This window comes from Caretta caretta, chromosome 5 (genome assembly GCF_965140235.1).
Source record: "Caretta caretta isolate rCarCar2 chromosome 5, rCarCar1.hap1, whole genome shotgun sequence".
Classification (NCBI taxonomy): Eukaryota; Metazoa; Chordata; order Testudines; family Cheloniidae; genus Caretta; species Caretta caretta.
The window spans coordinates 94,104,142-94,124,948 of NC_134210.1; the positions used below are offsets into that span (position 1 = coordinate 94,104,142).

At 41.7% G+C, this 20,807-nt stretch overlaps 1 protein-coding gene across 4 annotated transcripts in view; it reads left to right on the forward strand.

Moving 5' to 3' along the window:
- TLE1 (TLE family member 1, transcriptional corepressor) overlaps window positions 1–20,807 on the forward strand; it is a 92,905-nt gene that overhangs the window by 68,672 nt on the left and 3,426 nt on the right. For all 4 annotated transcript variants that reach the window (XM_075128688.1, XM_075128689.1, XM_075128690.1 and 1 more), the window contains 5 exons: window positions 12,180–12,429; window positions 14,214–14,461; window positions 16,796–16,943; window positions 17,328–17,478; window positions 17,963–18,039. In XM_075128688.1, the coding sequence (XP_074984789.1) occupies window positions 12,180–12,429; window positions 14,214–14,461; window positions 16,796–16,943; window positions 17,328–17,478; window positions 17,963–18,039 (874 nt within the window). The remainder of the gene's footprint in view (window positions 1–12,179; window positions 12,430–14,213; window positions 14,462–16,795; window positions 16,944–17,327; window positions 17,479–17,962; window positions 18,040–20,807) is intronic.

The following is a 20,807-nucleotide window of genomic DNA, read 5'->3' on the forward strand; positions in this document are numbered from 1 at the left end:
GTATCAGTTGTTTCTGTAAGGAAGACATCCCCTTCTTCTGTTTCAGAGTAGCAGCCGTATTAGTCTGAATCTGCAAAAAGAACAGGAGTACTTGTGGCACCTTAGACACTAACAAATTCATTGGAGCGTAAGCTTTCGTGGACTAAACCCACTTCATCGGATGCATGCAGTGGAAAATATAGTGGGAAGATAGATAGATATACACAGAGAACATGAAACAATGGGTGTTATCATACACATTATAACGAGAGTGATCAAGTAAGGTGAGCTATTAACCAACAGGAGAGGAAAAAAAACCTTTAGTGATAATCAAGATGGGTCATTTCCAGCAGTTGACAAGAAAGTATAAGGAACAGTATGGGGGAAAAATAAACATGGGAAAATAGTTTTACTTTATGTAATGACACATCCACTTCCAGTCTTTATTCAAGCCTAATTTAATGGTGTCCAGTTTGCAAATTAATTCCAACTCAGCGGTCTCTCGTTGGAGTCTGTTTCTGAAGTTTTTTTGTTGTAATATTGTGACTTTTAGGTCTATAATCGAGTGACCAGGGAGATTGAAGTGTTCTCCAACTGGTTTTTGAATGTTATAATTCTTGACACCTGATTTTTACGTAGAGACTGTCCGGTTTGGCCAACGTACATGGCAGAGGGGCATTGCTGGCACATGATGGCATATATCACATTGGTAAATGTGCAAGTGAATGAGCCTCTGATAGTGTGGCTGATGTGATTAGGCCCTATGATGGTGTCCCCTGAATAGATATGTGGGCACAGTTGGCAACGGGCTTTGTTGCAAGGATAGGTTCCTGGGTTAGTGGTTCTGTTGTGTGGTGTGTGTTGCTGGTGAGTATTTGTTTCAGGTTGTGGGGCTGTCTGTAAGCAAGGACTGGCCTGTCTCCCAAGATCTGTGAGAGTGATGGGTCGTCCTTCAAGATAGGTTGTAGATCCTTGATGATGCGCTGGAGAGGTTTTAGTTGGAGGCTGAAGGTGACTGCTAGTGGCGTTCTGTTACTTTCTTTGTTGAGCCTGTCCTGTAGTAGGTGACTTCTGGGTACTTTTCTGGCTCTGTCAATCTGTTTATTCACTTCAGCAGGTGGGTATTGTAGTTGTAATGCTTGATAGAGATCTTGTAGGTTTTTGTCTCTGTCTGAGGGGTTGGAGCAAATGCGGTTGTATCGTAGATCTTGGCTGTAGACAATGGATTGTGTGGTGTGGTCTGGATGAAAGCTGGAGGCATGTAGGTAAGTATAGCGGTCAGTAGGTTTCCAGTATAGGGTGGTGTTTATGTGACCATCGCTTATTAGCACCGTAGTGTCCAGGAGGTGGATCTCTTGTTTGGATTGGTCTTGATGGTGGGATGGATATTGTTGAAATCATGGTGGAATTCTTCAAGGGCTTCTTTTCCGTGGATGATGAAGATGTCATCAATGTAGTGCAAGTAGAGTAGGGGCGTTAGGGGATGAGAGCTGAGGAAGCGTTGTTCTAAGTCAGCCATAAAAATGTTGGCATACTGTGGGGCCAGGCGGGTACCCATAGCAGTGCCGCTGATTTGAAAGTATACATTGTCCCGAAATGTGAAATAGTTATGGTTGAGGACAAAGTCACAAAGTTCAGCCACCAGGTTTGCCGTGACATTATCAGAGATACTGTTCCTGACGGTGTCACATAAGCACACACAACAGGATCATTGTGGACATTGCTCCACCCATCAAGACTCAGGTCAACAATTTTACCCTCTAGACCTTTTGCACAGTGCTCAATTTCTCTTTCGTACACTTTATCCAGCAATCTGCCTGTGACATCTGCTCTGTTGGATGGACGGTATCCTGGTCTTAATGTCTCATTAATGAAGTGTGCGTTCTCAGTCATACTGAAAGGAGAGTTTGTTGCATAAACAAACTGCAATTTTTCATCAATTACCTCCTTTTGCAATCTGCTGGTTCTTATCACAAACTTATCTATGGTTGTTTCTGGATGCTGGAGATTTTTTTTCTTTTTGCTACAGCTCATGTACCGTGGCTATGTGACTGGAACACTATCATTGGCAGATAACTCTGAAACTATAGAAAATGATGGTGATCTTGAAGGTGGATAGTCTTCAGAATTCTGTCTGAGGATGGATTCTCCTAAACAAAATATATCAATGCAGTTATTTAATTATTATTACCATACTACTCATTTAGTATTACTCATTGCATTCACTGACACTCAGTACTACTTTAGAGGCGAAATTATAAAAGTAAGATCTGCCTATTTCAGTTATTTATTTTTTTTATCACAGCTGCATCTAAAATGATAGTACCATTGAGTAATAACTATATTTTTTAGTCCAGAAGGAAGACAGGCAGTCCTTAAGAAAGAAGTATGAAATAAAAAAGTTTATCAACCTGAAGATCCTGCATGTTCAGACATGTTCCTTTCATCATCTTCAATGCAGCTTCCTCCTGAGAAGGAACACTTCTCATGATGCTGTTTCAATCAGGCAACCAGGCCTTGCATTTCTTTGTTGCACTGTTTACATTTTGTATGCATGCCTGTCTTATCCACAGGTAGAAGACCTTCATTAAAATATTCCCAAACTGGGTCTCTTTTACAGCCTTCTGCCATTAAAGGTTTTCCCTTCTAGTGAGAGAATGGTATGGTAGATCTCAAATCAATGAAGGTTACACTCAGAAAGACCTCAAGACTTCTGGAGTTTGCTGCTCAAACAGTTTCACTTTTGTTTCTACTGCCTGTCCCTCCCTTCCCACATTTATCTCCAGACTTCTTCTCCTTGTCCAGATCTATTCCACCCCCAACAATCTTCTATTCATTGAACTTTTTGAAACTTTGCACTTTTAGAGAGAGGTAAGGCATTTGACTCTGCGTACACGAATTTTCAGAGGGACGATAGGGTTGAGGTCTGTTATTTCTCCTCTCTCTGTATGTAGGTATGTATTTATTTATTTTTTTTTAAAAAAAATTTTTTTTTGCTGTTAACAAACATGTTATCTCTGAAGACACAAATCCACAGTTTGAGAACTGCAAAACTAAGCATCTCTGATTGTATCTTCTAGACTGAGCATTGAGTCCCATTGGGTAGATAGAAAGATTAACCTAAATAATCTATACAGAAGCCCCTGGAACCCCATAAGATTGGGTCCCTAATCCATGAACTATTGGAACTCATTTACAAATCTTTTCTTAAACATTACGTGACTAGATTGTCGTATACTATAGAATTAGAATTTATAATCCCTATTCCATTATAAGATATCTTTGAGCTATAATGTATCTTAATAAAAACTACCTTTAGGTAGGTTTTTTCCTCAAAAAGCATTTTATCAAAAAAATCTGATCTAAATTAATAAAATCCGATTTTTTTTAAAGTAATTGATTTTTATCCACCCTGAATGATTGTATTAAGGACTTGTGTTCTTATTGGTGCTCTATTTGTACTTTTCTAATCTAGTTCAGAGCATATAAATGTTATAGACAAGATTTAGATGGAGGCAAAATGTAACTTCTTTTTAAAATAATGTCAGTAATTTTAATAAGGAAATGGCATTTCATTTGTTTAAATGTTTAGCATGCAAGTCCTAGTTATAAGCTGTCTGGGACACTTTCTGCAGAACCCAAAACTATTGCATTTTTGCAATTTTGTTGAACAACTAGAGTGAGAGAGCTGGTCAAATCAGTTTCTTGACTTTGAGGAAGAATTAGCATGATAAATATGATTAAAGTTCTGCAGTTCAATTTTATTATGAAAACGCTATTTCTAGATATTTCTCTGAAATGGAAAGAACAATTCTGGACTTCTCCTGGGAGGGTCATAATCATAAAACAAAATTATCCTATTTGGAAAATGGAGAGCTAAAAGTGCCAAATTTAAATTTGTACCAAATTAATCTGAGACAAATTAATACATTACTATTATTTGTATTATGGGAGTGCATAGGAGAAACAGTGTATTCCTGGTACCAATCCAAAATCCTGGGTACAAATGGAAAAGCAACTTACTATCTCAGTAAACCAGGGTCAGAGAGACTGCTTCAGGGTGGATTGATTTAAATTAAAATCAAATTTATTCATGATTTAAACCAGCAAGCAAGAAACCTTGATTCTTCTTCAAGTGCTTGTTCATGTCCATTCCAATCAAGTGTGTGCGCATGCACGTGCATGGTGGCCGGAAGATTTTTTCCTATAGCAGCATCGGTCGGGTCAGTCTGGGCGCCCCCTGGAGTCATGCCTTCATGGCACTCAATATAGAGCCCTGCGATCCCGCCCCTCCTTCAGTTCCTTCTTACCACCAGTGACTGTTGGCTGGAACTTCCCGTAGCCCTTGCTTAGCAAGCGCATTCTACAGTTCTTTGTATGTAGTTTACCTTAGTTATTAGTATTAGACTAATTAGAGTTGTTGGGGGTCCCCTGCATTTCGACTCTCCAGAGCCGTGGTATGCCGCAGTCCCCATGGTTTAAAAACACACCAACACCTCCAGCCTTGGCACCGACCTCGGCACCAGTGACTCGTCCAACTTCAGTGCTGGCACCAATCTCGACTACAGCGCAGGCATCGATGCCGGCGTCTGGCCCGCCACCTTCATTGGTGCAGATGGGGTTTGGCACTGGCTCCATCGACATTTCCACCAGTGTTGCCGATGGCTGCGCCAACACTGGGTTTGGCGTCGACAGCACTAGCAAGCACTCCGTTGGCGCCGACACTGCTCCAAGGGTCGCGGGTCCCCTTGGGAGCGGATGGCAGGGAGCATCCACTTCTTATAGGTGCTTTCTCCTCATTGTCACCAGACGAGGCATTGGTGGGCACAGCTGTAGCCCCGGTGCTTGAGGACAACAGGGTACTGCTGCAGTTGCTGCAAAGGGCTGCTCAGGATCTGGGCATTAAGGTTGAGGAGGCTGATCCCATGGTGGACATCCTCGCCCCCTCAGGACCTTCTCGTATTGCCCTACTACTTATTAAGACTATTGTGGACACCACCAAGACCCTGTGGCAAACTCCAACTTCCTTGCTGCCCACTGCCAAGCGCAATGAGAGGTGTTATTTTGTGCCCTCCAAAGGGTACAAACATTTGTATTCCCACCCATCTCCTGACTCTCTTGTTGTGGACGCTGCTAACCAGCGTGAGAGGCAGAGTTTCCAAGGGCCTTCCCCAAAAAACAGGGAGGCTAAGCGACTAGACCTTGTCGGGAGAAAGGTCTATTCTACTGGGGGTCTGTAGCTCCGTATTTTGAACCAGCAGGCCATCGTCAGCCTGTACTCTTATAACACCTGTGCGGCGATGGCCAGATTTACAGAGCTCCTCCCTTCAGACTCCTGAGCAGAGTTTTAGGCCTTGGTGGAGGAGGGGAAGCTAGTCTCCCAGGCTTCCCTCCAAGCCACGTTGGACGGTGCAGATGCCACCACTAGGGTCCTGGCTACTGACCCCAAGTCTCTGGGCTCCCTTATGAGGTCCAGAAGACTATTCAGGACTTCCCATTTGAGGGTGTGACTCTTTTTTTTTTCTGAAAAGACAGACAAGAGGCTACACAGCCTGAAAGACTCATGAGGCACCCTCAAGTCTTTGGGCCTTCACACTTCCGCCACACAGCGGAGACACTTCAGACTGCAGCCTCCTCCGAGATTCCCTCAGCAGAACCGTCAGGACGGTTCTCGGAGGAGGAACAGAAGTGGCAGGAGGAGACAATACCCATCTTCAGGCCAGGGCTCTGGCCAATCCAAACCACCTTCTGGCCCTAAACCGGCCCTTTGAAGGTGTGGTTGAGGATGGTACACCAGATCAGAGCTGGGTCTACTCCACCATACCTTTTCCTCCCGACTGTCCCCTTTTTACCGTGCATCGTCCTGTATCATGTCGGACTGCTGGGTGCTCTGCATGGTAGAGAGGGGATACTCCATCCAATTCTGTGCCCTTCCACCCTCCTTCCCCATCCCTTTTCAGGGACCCTTCTCACAAGCAGCTCCTTTTCCAGGAGATTCAGTCGCTTCTAATACTAGAGGCAGTGGAGGAGGTTCCTCAGGAACACAGGGGAAAGGGCTTTTATTCCCAATATTTTCTAATACTGAACACCAAAGGCAGCCTCAGGCCTATCCTGGACTTGCGAGAACTCAAGTTCATGAAGTAACTCAGGTTCCGCATGGTCTCCTTGGCCTCCATCATCCCCTCGCTGGATCTAGCAGACTGGTATGCCGCCCTTGACTTGAAGGATGCATATTTTCCTATCAAAATCACTCAGCCCCACAGGAAGTACCTCAGGTTTGTGGTCAACAGTACTTTTATTTTTCTTCCATACTTGTCTGTGTGTGTGTGTGTGTGTGTGTGTGTGTTTCTGTGTACCAGGGCTGTAGGCCTGGGGTTGGAAATACAGTTCTTCTGTAGAAGCAGCAGAGGAGGTTGTCTTTATTTATACAATGATTAAGATAAGAGGTAGCCTGGAAATCTGCAAGGAAAGTTTGAGGAATAAATAAAGCCATTTGCACCTGCATTGGCAGTGCTGTACTTGTTCTGAGGAAGGATCACTTCATTTTCACAAGTGTTAAAATTTTTTTTAAAAGAAAAAAAAAAAAGAAGCAATAAGATGTTATGCCATGTTGTTGGTTTAGAGAGACAAGAGGAGTGAGGTAATACCTTTTATTGGCCCAGTTTCTGTGGGTGAGAGAGACAAGCTTTCAAGTTTACACAGAGCTCTTCTTCAGACCTGGGAAATGTTAAAATAAAAGATATTCCCTCATCCTTGTCTCTCTAATATCTTGGGGCAACATGGCTACAACAACATTGCATATTGTTGGTTTGATATGATTAATAATTGAATTACTTGCATTAAAAGAGAATGAACATACACTGGCATGAATATACAAGCCTTAAGTTAGGTTCAAGATTTTACATTCTAGGATTAATCATTGACATATTGAATGTGCACTTTACACACACAGGAAGATATTGTCTCTGCCCCTCCTCTTCCCCAGGACTAACAAACTTTGCATATTAATTTATAAATAAACTGAAATATTAGAAAATCTGATGTTTTGAAAATATTGGGAGTCAAGCAGTAACCTTCAAAAGTAAGATTTTATATATTGGAAAAAAAATTAATGTGCACAAGTATGATTATTACTCTGAAAGGTGACTGAAAAAAATGGCTTCGGTGGGGGACTTCATGTTTCTTACCTCTGTCACAGCCAGAACAAATCTGGTCAATCTACAAGTAAAAAAAAGAATGTCTTCATAACTGCCAGCCCTGCAAAACCAGCATGAGATCTAAAAGTCGAGTTGTGTTTTACTTGTGTATCTTTCTGCCTGTGTATTTTCACCAGTAATAAAAATTTTGCAACTGGAACTTAAACTTCTGCTTGTGTGTGTGTGTGAGAGAGAGACAGAGAGCGCACCAGACTATAAGCCCAACTACAGCCTCTCACAGCTGTCATGATTCTATACCTGGATTCTCTTCCTAGATCTGACCTGTTGTGTGACCTTGGGCAAGTCACTTCACTGCTCTATGCCTTTGTTTCTTCTCCCACCCTTTGTCTGCCTAGTCTATGTAGATTATAAATTCTTTGGGACAGGCATTATCTTTATTATGTGTTTGTACCTTGCACAATGAAGCTTTGATCTCTGTTGGAGCCTCTAACCACTACCGTAATACAATCCTGTGTGTTTAATGAGGCAGGAAATATGTGATCATGTAATTAAATACTTTATTGTAGTTCATTGGCAACCTCAGTTTTGGCATTTCCTAATTTTAAAGAGCTTGATTTAGTAACCTAAATAACGTTTAGGGTTTTTTCAGGCAGGAGTGGGGTTGTTTGTCATATGTTTTTAATTTAATTACTTACAGACTATTTGTTACTTGTCCATTGTACACAATTAGAAGTTTCCAGCATCCTTGTGGGTTAATCTTAGCTCTTGTGTATGAGGAGACTTGGAGGAAGAGTAAAAATTAACCAAAAAAGGAAGGGGGTAAGGAATTAATCTCTTCCTACAGAATGTAAGAAATGTATGTTTTGGTGGTGTTGGTTTAGTTTGTATGTGTTTTTATTATAGCTGGGTCTGGTAGCAGTGTCTATTATTAAGATTGCCTGACATGTCTGCTTATAAGACCCTGGTTTCAGTTGCTTCTAACTTTGCCAAACTTCAGATGTTTGGGCTGAAGTTTGCCATGCCTGATGTCTGCCTCAGGCTGAATTTAAAAAAATAAATTTCAGAAAAAACAATTCAGTCACTTCCGAGAATGAGGGTAGGGAAAAAAAATATTGTTTTGCGCATGTTAAAAAATTCTGGTGACATTTTCAATGAAAACTCAAGGACCCCATGCTTTGGAGCGGTGACATAAAATTTGACAAGGGGTGACCTTTGTGTCAGGACTCTGTCTTTTGCCATCCCTGGGAAAATCTGCCGAAATATTGGGATTACAAGCCTTTGAAAAATCACATCCGGTCAATAAAGACTTCTTTGATATTAGCAACTAAGTTGCAGGGACTAGCTGGGCAGTGAGATTGAGACAAGGAGTTGGGGTAGGGAGACAGTGAGATTGGATGAGGAGCCTGAGGAGAAGCCTTGGACTGGAGCCCCTGTGGAAGGGAACATGGGTGTGCATGAAGACCAGGGAGACTAATCAGATTAGGAGCCAGTGGGTGAGGGGTGCTTGAACTGGCTGGATAAACAGACTGGGACTGGAAAAGGGGCAGAGACTGAGGCTGGAACGGGGAGTCTGAAGGAGTTGAGACTAGGATTTGCTGGGCAAGGGCACTGGGATTGGGATGAGAAGCCTTATGAGTGGAGCCTGGGACTGGATAGGTGAGGAGACTGGGACTGGAATGAGGAGCTGTGTGGGGAAAAAACTATACGCACGGGCTGGGCGGAACAGAGCAGAAGGGGTCAGTCTTGGGGGGGGGAACAGACAGACGGTGTCTGTGCCCACTTAGATCACACTCCCCTCAAGAGCCTGGAATGGAACTCAAGATTCCAATTCTTCTGCTCTCAGTAAATGTCTGTGAAACCCACTGTAGGGCTGGTCCACATAGAGGATGATAGTCTTCTATCAATTTCTCCCTGAGCTCAAGTGGCACAGTGGTGTGCAGTGTGGTAGATATAAAGATTCCAAACCTGCTGATGACCCCTGGTGGTGTCAGCCTGATGGAGAATTTCAGCTTTTTCAGTTTATTACTTTTAAAAACCTAGGAAATTACACACAAGAAAGCAATGTGTAAAAGAATACTAGTAGAGTTGCAAAGTCAAAAGTTAGGAAATGCCAGAATTATGGTTGGCTGTGCAACCTTAATTTTGTTCCCATGCACATGCATTACGGGACAGTCTTTAGTTACATAATCACATAGTATTTTTATCACAGAGCCTCATTTTTTTATCCCTTTGTTTTTGTTTCTTAGAGTAACAACGTTGGCAGTAATTATGGTATTTAGAACGGTGGGCTTTTTGAGTGAATAAAAAACTGCCCTCTAAATCAAATACTAATGGTATTTATAAATACTCATTGGATGAAAGGAGATATAACTAGTGGAGTCACCTACAAGATATTAACTGTTGAGGGCTAGTGTTCACTTTGTTCCTGTGCCCTGAAGGAGGAAATGAACAAAAAGGAAGTGCTATAAACCTGAGACAGTCAATAAAACAGAGAGAGGGCAATAGGCAATATGAGTCTGGCTATCAGCATCATGAAGATAAAGAATATATTCAGTTCAATGCAGGGAATGTATCGTGACAAAACTTGAACATTTTATATTCAAATTATTTTACTAGGGGGCTTCAGAAGTTTTCCCAACATCTACTATTAACCAATGTGACAAACACTTGTGCCGTCACAGCCCCAAAAGCCATGCCCTAGACAATTTAAAAGAATACTGTGTTTATATTTTGCATTATCAATCTACTTCCCATTTAATAAGTTTTGCAGCAATATAACTTTGTCTCCTGTGCTTTTTCTTGTACCTTGTTTCCCCTTTTTGGCTTTACTCAACTTTTCCATCCTATTATATACATTGTGTTGTTTGGAGTGAGTATCCTTCCATTCTTTTTCTCTTCATGCCCTTGTATCTTTTTCTCTTTCTTTCCCAATGTTATCTTCTATTCTTTACCGCCAGTCCTACATTTTCTCTTGTGCACATCTTCCTGAAGATCTTTCTCTCCTTCACTTCTTAGCTAGTATAGCCCCCTCATTCTGTTTTTTGCTCTCACTTTAATCCGTACTCATGCACTGTGTGCATTCACTCAAGTATGAATTCCACCACATGTGGCCAGCTATAAGAAACATCCATGCCTTAACATAAATGCAGCTTGCTTCCCTCTACTCTTTTGAGAAAACAATAATAGCACGTGGGCTGCTCTACTCTCAGGCTTAATCCCTTCCTTCAAGGGAAGGAGCCAGCTGTTCTATCTATTCTCTTCCCATCCCTAGTCAGCATACTCACCCCATTTGAGTGAGTTTTTCAGTCCCTGGTTCTAGCACATGATATTACAGAAAACACAAATCGGAAAAATCTGAGAGTAACAGTTGTAGGATAGAATGCCAATTAAATAGTGCAATATGTAAAAGAAGTGTATGTAATACTGAATTTCATCTGATTTACACTGACTGAGAGGCTGTAGGAAGGCTGTATTTGGAATATAGGGTAGGTACTTTGATCATCCTTTTATGAAAAGGATATTTTAAGGAAAAAATAAAAGGGATAACCAGGGAGAGCACCAAACAGTGTGACTCAAACTGCCCAATTTGTATTAGTGAGCAGGTAGTTCTTTCTCCTCTCCATGTTCATTCAGTTTTTGGCCTTTTTGAGACTGTCATAAATGTGGCATCAGCGTTGATGGTAGTATTGGTCTTTGTGATGTGAATCAGACATGTATTAAAAACATTAGGATAAAATTAGGGATCTCACCGAGGCAATAAAATGTGTTAAGTTAGTGAAAAGGTTTTGTCCTATAATGGTATTTGAGCTATAAAAGAAATACTCAAAACACTAGGTCCTATCTACTATTAGTGGAGTATTCTGAAAGTAATACATGTGGAGCATCTGCCTATCTACATTTTTTTCAAGGAATATGTATCTTTATTCAGCTACCATTCTCCACATCCCAGCCCATCAGTTTCAGTTCACTCGTACTCAGACGCTGGCAGGAATGCAAATATCAAAAGCTGTGCAAATAATCAGAAATGCCTCCATTTGTTCATAGAATCATAGGATTGGAAGGGACCTCCAGAGGCTATCTAGTCCAATCCCCTGCATTCATGGCAGGACTAAGTATTATCTAGACCATCCCTGATAGGTGTTTGTCTAATCTGCTCTTAAAAATCTCAAATGATGGAGATTCCACAACCCCTTAGACAATTGATTCCAATACTTAACCACCCTGACAGTTAGGAAGTTTTTCCTAATGTCCAACCTAATCCTCCCTTGCTGCAATTTGAGCCCATTGCTTCTTGTCCTATCCTCGGAGGTCAAGAAAAACAATTCTTTTCCCTCCTCCTTGTAACAGCCTTTTATGTTCTTGAAAACTCTTATGTCCCCTCTGTCTTCTCTTTTCCAAACTAAACAAACCCAATTTTTTCAATCTTCTCTCATAGGTCATGTGTTCTGGACCTTTAATCATTTTTGTTGCTCTTCTCTGGACTTTCTCCAGTTTGTTCACATCTTTCTTGAAACATGGACACAATACTCCAGTTGAGGCCTAATCAGAGGGGAGTAGAGCAGAAGAATTACTTCTCGCATCTTGCTTACAACACTCCTGCTAATACTCCCAGAATGATGTTCGCTTTTTGTGTAACAGTGTTACACTGTTGACTCACATTTAGTTCATATTTGCAGTCTAGGTGTTTGGTTAAATTCCCTGAGGCTAAAAGGTGATTAGGAAGTTGCTATGACCTCATGTATATAGACTTTTTTTAAGGGGACTTGTTAATCGTACCACTTAATGCACTTTTATTTTTTGCTCTAGTTACTTCTCATGCAAGAGGAGATAGAACTGTCTGCTTTGAGTGGTCTCATCCCATCCCAAATTTTCTGTGCCTATAGCATTTGGCATTGCAGCTTACATTGATTATAATGTGAAAAATAAAATTAGCCAAGCAAAGAATCTGCTAAAGGTTGCTCTTATTTCTCACAACTCAGCAATGTAATGGTTGACCTAATTCTCTTTCTGTCTTTCTCTCCTCTTCCCTCTTTCCCAAAAAAGAGCATACTCCTTTCACGTTACTGCAGATGGTCAGATGCAGCCTGTACCTTTTCCTCCTGATGCCCTCATTGGACCAGGAATCCCTCGCCATGCTCGTCAGATCAATACTCTGAATCATGGGGAAGTAGTGTGTGCAGTTACCATCAGCAACCCCACAAGACACGTGTACACTGGGGGAAAGGGATGTGTCAAAGTCTGGGATATTAGCCAACCTGGCAACAAGAGCCCTGTCTCTCAGCTGGACTGCCTGGTAAGCAAACAGGAACTTGTGCACAAGGGTAACTTCTCCTTGGAGATTCAATAAGGAAATAGCTCTCCAGGCCTGGATTTTATTCATATTATAAGGAAATATCAGGCAGTTCTGTTTCCTGCTTTAGGTATGTAACTATTTTTTAAAATAAAATGGTGGCAGTGGTAAGAGAAGAATCGTAGTTTATTCATCACAAATATGATCGGTAATAATCATATACTGCACTAGACAGATGACTTTTAAATGTAAATTGTCCCCCATTCTCCCTCTTACAGATAATGGGGGTTTCCCCATTAGATGAGATGAAAGTGACAGAAAGAGAATGCAGTCAGGCTTGCTCCGTGATGCCTAGAACATTCCATAAGTATTTCTCTTTTGCTACGGTTCACTTAAATAGAAGGTAGTTACAGTGTGCCTGATTATAGTACGGGGAGTGGTCTTAAACTTAATATGTATTTGCTCTTGTTCTGAACATAAACGTACATTTGTTGAGAGCTGACAATGAGTTCAGTGCTGTATACATCATGGAGCAGGCAGGGTCTGCCTGCTCAACTAGCTCAGAAAGCTTCATACACCATACTCTGCTCCACAACCAATAAAACCAGCTGAAAAAGTTTGGAAAGAAAGGTAACCAGTAAAATGTGAACTGTGAAGGCAAGTGCTCTACTAAGGGTATAAGCTATAAATCCCCACAGTATCTATTTAAAACAGTTTGCTCTCAGTATTCAGTGGTGTTGGTATGAGCCAAGGTACAAAGTCTGGCTTTGTTACTACTACTATCCCAGTGCTAGCCATCAAATATCATTGCTGAATATATAGGATGTGCTTTGTGGAGGATGCAGTCCTGGAAGCAGTATTCATAGCTATCGACATGTAGGTTATGTAGTCTTATTGCTGAATATAATGAGGCAGGCAAGGATATAATACGGCTACTGCAAAAAAATGATTGTTCTGCTGTTGTAAGGAAAGTGGAACGCAAAACAAATAGTAATATTGCTTTCTTGAATGTTTTGAGTTATAGGCTTTATTCTTTTGGCTGCTACACAGCGCTCATCGCAGTAATTTTGCTATTTAAAATGGGGAAGTCATGACAGCCAATAATTTATGGAGTAAAACTTGTAATGGCTGAAGCCTGGACTGTTTCCCCTTAGTACTTTTTAGTCAGCAGCATTATCACAAGTGTGAAACCAGTTATGTGGTAAGAGCCCGGCTGACAAACGAAGACCCAGTCTCAGTCCCAAGAAACAGGTTAAAAGCAGTCAGGACATAAAAGGTGCAGCATTTGTAGCTGTAAATGGTAAGCACAAAATAGTGTTTAAGGAAAAAAACTCGAAGGCGGCATTGGTTTTACAAACTGCTTTTCATAGATGGTTTCTTCACACTGCCAAAGTAAGAGGTCATTTGCTCTTTCGAAAATATTCCTGCAGTGTTGGCAGTCGTAGCAGAAGGAGTGCACTTGTACAGCAGGCAAGCTCTTGGCTCTGTTAGCTTGGCTCTGTCAGTTAGTAATGAGATGTAAGAATTGCTACCCATCAGATTCAAAACAAAGTAGGCTTCCGTACTTGCAATATGAAAACTGTAGCTCAATTTCTACAGCTGTACTCTCTGCTCAGTGGTGAAAGGTAGGAGATGGAAGCCATTTAGAAACTGCTGGTGAATTTTGTGTACTTTGGCACCAGGAAAATACAACCTAGTGTTTAAAACTTGGATGCACCATGGATCATGTCATTGGTTATTATCAGTAGGCATTTATTAATGTAACTGAGGTGACTTGTATTGTACAGAACAGAGATAACTACATCCGCTCCTGTAAATTGCTGCCTGATGGATGCACCCTCATAGTTGGTGGGGAAGCCAGCACATTATCTATATGGGACCTGGCAGCACCAACTCCTCGTATAAAAGCAGAGCTGACATCTTCTGCTCCAGCCTGCTACGCTCTGGCTATCAGCCCCGATTCCAAGGTCTGCTTTTCCTGCTGTAGTGATGGGAATATTGCAGTGTGGGATCTGCACAATCAGACATTGGTCAGGTGAGTTATTCTTTCTTTACAAAAGGATTTTTACTGAATATTCATTGTTCCTACATAATGTATTTCATGACAAAAGTGTTAAACGTAGGTAGTTCCTGTATCTAGAGAACAGATTGAATCCTTGTTTAGTGATGATCTCAGCCTAGTCCTGGAAGACATTCTCCCAGCTCATAAAGGGCCTGATCCAAAGCCCACTGAAGTCAATATAAAACTTCTCATGGACTTCAGTGAATTTTGGATCAGCCCCAAATCACTGCAGACCGTGGCATATATATCACTTTAATCTTCATGGTTGATGAAGGGTGAATGCAAACTTCAGGGTAGTATTGAGGTATGTTTCTTTGGCTTGTTTTGACCCTTATTACATAAGTACCTGCTTATGGTAACAAAATTAGACTATCCAAAAGTGATTTAGAAGAGTGTGGATTCTGCCAACTGTATCAATAAGGCATGAAATACCAATAGTCCATTGTGCTTGAGAAATGGGTGTTGACAAGGCATTATACTTTTGACCATGTGTTACTGGAACACAACAGCAAAGATGAAGGAGATTTTTTTTAACATACAGTGGATTATACTGGCATTGGGATGCACCAAAAGTGTTAAACGAGGCTTGGAGCAGCTCTTAAATTTTGTTTAATTTAACCATAGTATAAATAGTGTTAAATTAAAGTTGAAACAATTTCATGTATTCTGTTTTTTTCTGCCATTCCTCCCCAGTTTTCTCCCCTCACATTTTTAAGATACTATTTTTGACAGTTGGTCTGTTTTTTTGGAGGCTAATAAGTAATACTCTTTGCACCAATCTCTGATTCTTTTAGGATTGGTTGGCAGGGAGTATGATTAACTTAATGCCCAGATAAGTCATTTCCTCAACTGACTTCCTTTTAAGACTTCAAGACAAAACAGTGACTGTGCTAGAGGCAGAATCCATTTCTAAATGTGAGCGCCCGGCATGGTAATGTTATCCCTTTCTGCCATTATGCAGAGGCTGGATTTGGAATTGCCTGGGATAGCTTATAGTATAATAATGCTGTGGTCCACTGAAAAGCTAAGTTTTGGTCCATTGCTACTAAATTTGTAGAGATCCATGGTACTGTAAGGAAATGGAGCCTAAATTAGGAATGGCCCTGATTCTCTGTAAGTGTTGATTACACACTCTGGGCCTATTTAAAGGTCTCCGAGTGGGCACCAAAAAAACAGAGGCACCCAAATCCTAGTCACTCTTTAGAATTTAGGCCCACATACTTGCACAAAGTATAAAGCCTTTTTAATGTTTAGATCCACAAATTTGATTTTGGCATGTCCTAAGATGTGGATGTAAGAGCTTCTGTGTACGCTCTTCCTACGTATTTAAATTATGTCTGTGTACAAATAAAATCTTTCTAAATTTTATGACACTCATATGAATGACCAGGACTAGCTGCCATAGTGCTGTGATGCACTTCTTACCTCTGTATGTTTGCTTCTAATCTTCCATTGCCTGCTACTTTTACTAATTGATAACTCCTTGTGTTTTCAGATCAGTGACTCAAAACCAAACATGCCACATGACCTTTATTGTGGCAGTTGTAATTTATGATTTATAGTTGACTCCCAAAGTCTTTTCTCCCCCTCCCCACCACTCCTTCCACCTTTGACACTAAGGCATAGGACTTCCCCAAAGCCAATCACCAGTGAAAAATGCAAGCATCTCAGAGGATGTTGGTCTGTGGATCAAGGACAACTTGAGTTGACCCTTTGATGCTGAGAGCTGGGAGTTCCTAAGGCAAAGCTTTAAAACAAAATATGCTCTTTAGTGTCAATGGGATCTCATGATCGACTACCACTGAGGGCATAATTTTGCTGATTCAGTCATGGTGGCAGTGTTTGTTTTTAGTTTTCTGGATTCCTTCCTACTAATATTTATGTAACCAAATCTGCTAGGTATTTTTCTTCTTGATTCACAGATAAATAAAAATGCAGAAATAACTAGTTTGTACCCTGGATAGTCTGTTCTTTTAATCTTGATGTTTCATTCATTTTTTCCAGGTGTGATGGCTAACGTACTTGTACTTTGGGTTTTAAATAGCTTTCCTTCCTCCCAAAATCTGATAGGAAATATTTGACTGCTTTTGTTCAGCTAGCTGTACTACAGATCATTTCCCTAACACCTGCAAAGTGGTTTTTGTAATGTGTGCATTTCATGTCCAGCCAGGGGGAGGGGCTGGCTCTTGCACATCAGCAGACTCAGAAGAGATGACACACACAAACGGAATCCAAAACTAACAACACAACAGTGTTTACCTTGAACTCTGGCAGGAAATCATTATTCAATCCGGTTTGTTTTATCAGGCAATTCCAGGGCCACACAGATGGAGCCAGCTGTATTGACATTTCTAATGATGGTACCAAGCTCTGGACGGGAGGTTTGGACAACACTGTCAGATCCTGGGACTTGAGAGAAGGTAGACAGCTACAACAGCATGACTTCACATCACAGGTGACTAGTTTTTCCTATAATTTTTTTTTTAAATTTGCCAGTTTATTTAGGATGATACTCAAGAACTAAACCCAGTGCAAGTGTGAAATTTTATATTGCTGTTAGACGACAAAACATGCATTATGTTTTGGAATTCCTATAGATTATTGGCTCACAAAAATGCAATGATAGCCTAACTGACATCTCACTTCCCGCTCTCCCCTAAAGCATAGTTTGAATTACATGAATAGATAACTAAATATTCCCCTATTCTCTTATTGGAATTGGAACTGTATTCTTGCTGGTGAACAGTTTGGATTTGGTTTTAGTCTCTTTCCTCCACTGTGATATTTCATTCATTAACATTGCAAAAAGATAAACATTTTCCTCATTTAATTTCTCCAGATCTTTTCCCTTGGATATTGCCCTACTGGTGAATGGCTAGCTGTGGGGATGGAGAGCAGCAATGTGGAAGTACTACATGTAAATAAACCAGACAAGTATCAACTACATCTGCATGAGAGCTGCGTGTTGTCACTTAAGTTTGCTTATTGTGGTAAGTTGGCCTGAACATGGCACTGGAAGCCAGGTGTTCCTGTGTTCTAATCCCTGCTCTGCCAGTTACTTTATGACTTGGGGAAGTCACTTCACCTTTCTGCCTCTTATTCGCCATCTGTAAAATGATGGTAATGCCCATCTACCTTCCTCCCATGGCTGTTGAGAATTAGTTAATGTTTGTAAAGTGCTTTCTTCTTACCAAGTCGTTATTTTTTTTTAAAAGTATTATTATTACAAGCAGCAACAGCATTCCTCTGAGATGGGTTTCATATCCGCCCCCCCATCTCCCCCCCACACAGATGTAAGCAAAAACCATGTTGATTAGTACCAAGAGCTCTGAATAGTGCTAATCAGGCAGCTAATAACCCCTGAGGTTAATATGCCTATTGAGTTAAACTTCATAAATGTGAGTTGAAAATGTAAAATCTGTCAGTTGTTGGATGTTTTTTTATATGTTATCATTGCCTTTGTTACATTTCTAGGTAAATGGTTTGTGAGTACTGGAAAAGATAACCTTCTTAATGCCTGGCGGACCCCCTATGGAGCCAGTATATTCCAGGTAAGAGTAATAGCCCCCTGCCCCTTTAATTTCTTCACAAAACAAAAAGTGTTGGAGGGACGGTGAAGAAAGGATTTTTTATTTTAATGTTTTATTTTTCTTTCAGTGATTGCTCATGTCCATTCCACTTCAGGAGTGTCTGCACCCAATGCACCAAAGTTGGAAATTTCCCCCCTAAAAGTACCCACTGGGGTGGCATATGTGCCCTCAGTCCCCTCATGACACTGCCCTAGTTCCTTCTGACCTCCTGGGATCAGTAGTCAGAGCACATGGGCATGCTGCTTCAAGTTTCTACCTTTACACGGAAATTATCTTCCTTTATGTAAATAGTGAAGTGATATTCATTGGTGTTAGATTACTGTAGGTTTTATTGGTTGTTTTTCTTGAAGCATTGGTTCCCTCTTATTTATAGGTTACTGACATCCAGTACTGAGGTATACGTTGGTCTCTGGGTTTTAAGTCTTGTGCTGGCACCAAGAAATCTATGCCAGTGAATGATCCTCATTTCACCTGCCTGAAGTGCCTCATTCTGGGTCACATTCAAAATCCCTGCCAGATTTGCAGAGACTTCAAACCCCAGAGGAAAAAGGACAGATAGGTGTGATTGTGCCACATCCTCCTGGAGGCTGCTCTGCATCCACCTTCTGTACCTTCCTGTCAAGGAGGGCATCAAGTACTTTGGCATTGGTGAGGACTGTCCCTTGGGACACTGCTTCTAAAGGTCGGCACCAATCCCCTTTTCTAGTGGCAAGAAAGAAGCATGGAAGATCAGATCATTTATCAGAGGAGCCGAATCTTGGATCTGTTAAAAGATCAAGGTCCCTGGGATCATCCATCAGTAAACAATCTGGAGGACAGAATAGGGTATCCTCTGGGAAGAGAGGCTCCTTGTTACCAACCTCTTCTCATCAAGGGTTATCAACTCCAGCACCCATGCCTGGGCCATTGAGAAGGACCCCTGCTACAGTGCTGACTCCTTCAGTACCACAATAATAGCACCAGGAAAATCTCTCGGTATTGATGACACTGGAGACCTATGTGGCAGCACAGGATCTACTCTGTCTCATGGTGCCAGATTCTCTGATGGTCCAGGAGACAAGCTATCTGGTACCAGTGAGAGGCCCTGTCTGTGGACCTACCTCAAAGACAAATTCAGCCCTCTATACTGTTTGGGGCTAGCTCTTTGGAGTGTCCAGCACTTTCTCGTTCAGTTCCATCCAGAGGTAAACAGCATGCTGTTCCCAGTTCCAATATCTCTGGAGAGAGACCCCCAGGCTCTGGCACTGCTTGGCACATTACCACCATAGTCCTACAAATCAGGGTCCTCCTTGATTGTGAGGTAGGCTCCTATGCCCCTTGCTCCTGGGTTAGCTGACAACGCTCCCCTTCACCTTCATTGCAGGAATTCCGTTCCTCGTACCTATCACATGTGCAGAGACATGGATCCTTGCAGTAGTTGTGTCTGGGGTCCTATGCCATATCTATGCCTTACTGGAACATGTGGGGTATGCCTTCCACTTCCAGATCCTCCTTGGTTTCCTAGCTTTATAGATCCCCTAGCAGATGACAATCACAAGGTCCATACCAAGAAGACTCTCAATACCAGCTTCATACTTCCAAACATTGATCCACTGCACCACAGGAGGATTAGCCTCAGCCTCCTCTGTATTTTCCCTCATCTCATCTGATGAGTCTGTAGTCCCCCAGGATTCCTCACCTGTAGGGGATGACGTCAGGGCTTATAGAGAACTTTTAAAAGAGAGTAGCTACCTCTTTTGATATTCCTGCTGAAGTGATTCCAGGAGAGTTTCCCATAGGCTTTTGGGTTCAGCATTATGGATTCAGCAGGGCTTTCCAGAGTGGCTCTGCCCATCAGCAACATCTACAAAATCCTTGTGGCAAATGCTATCCTCTGCCTTTGACAGCTAAGAGAACTGACAGAGGGTGCCATGTCCCTTCTCAAGGCTATGAACGTTTTTATACCCATCCTTTGCCAGGTTCCTTAGTTATCTTGGAGGTGAATGAGAGTGTGTCAGGGTTGACCATCTTCTACACCAAAGGAAAAAGACATGAAGAATTGGACATTTTTGATAGGAAAATTTATTCTACATCTGGGCTACAATTTCATATCTTTAGCCAACAAACCTTATTGGCCAGATACAACTTCTCCCTCTGTGACAATATTCTGTAGTTCTCAGACGAGTTGTGAGATGCTCGACAGGAATTCCAAACCCTGTTTGATGAGGGCAGGCTGGTGGCTCTGACCTCTCTGCAAACATCCTTAGATGGGGTAGATTGAGCAGCCAACACAACGGGATCTACAGTATCTATGCACAGATGTTCATGGCTTCCGTCTTCAGGTCCCCTGCAAAAAGTCCATCAGATGACCCAGGGTCTCCCCTTGAAAGGTCCTACCCTCTTCTCTCAGAAGATGGATGAGACGGTCCACAGCCTCGAGGGCCACATTGACATTGTTGGGAATTTACATGCCTTTCTTTAAAAGAAAGCAGTCTGCTCTCAGTCTCTTTAGAGCTCTCTGTTTTCCCCACCTATGCAGCCTGAACATTCTAGAAAATGAGGGGAAAAACCACAGGATAAGACCACCTCCTCCTCAGATTTCTACTTCAGTGGGTTCTTTGAGACAGTAGGGAAATCCCCAGCAGTCTGTTAGATTGTCTTGTTGGGGACGGAGTACTGGATTGTGATGTGCCAGTTTCTCCCTCCCATATTTTTTCTAACTTGTTTTCCTGGTCCCTATATCCTTGGTC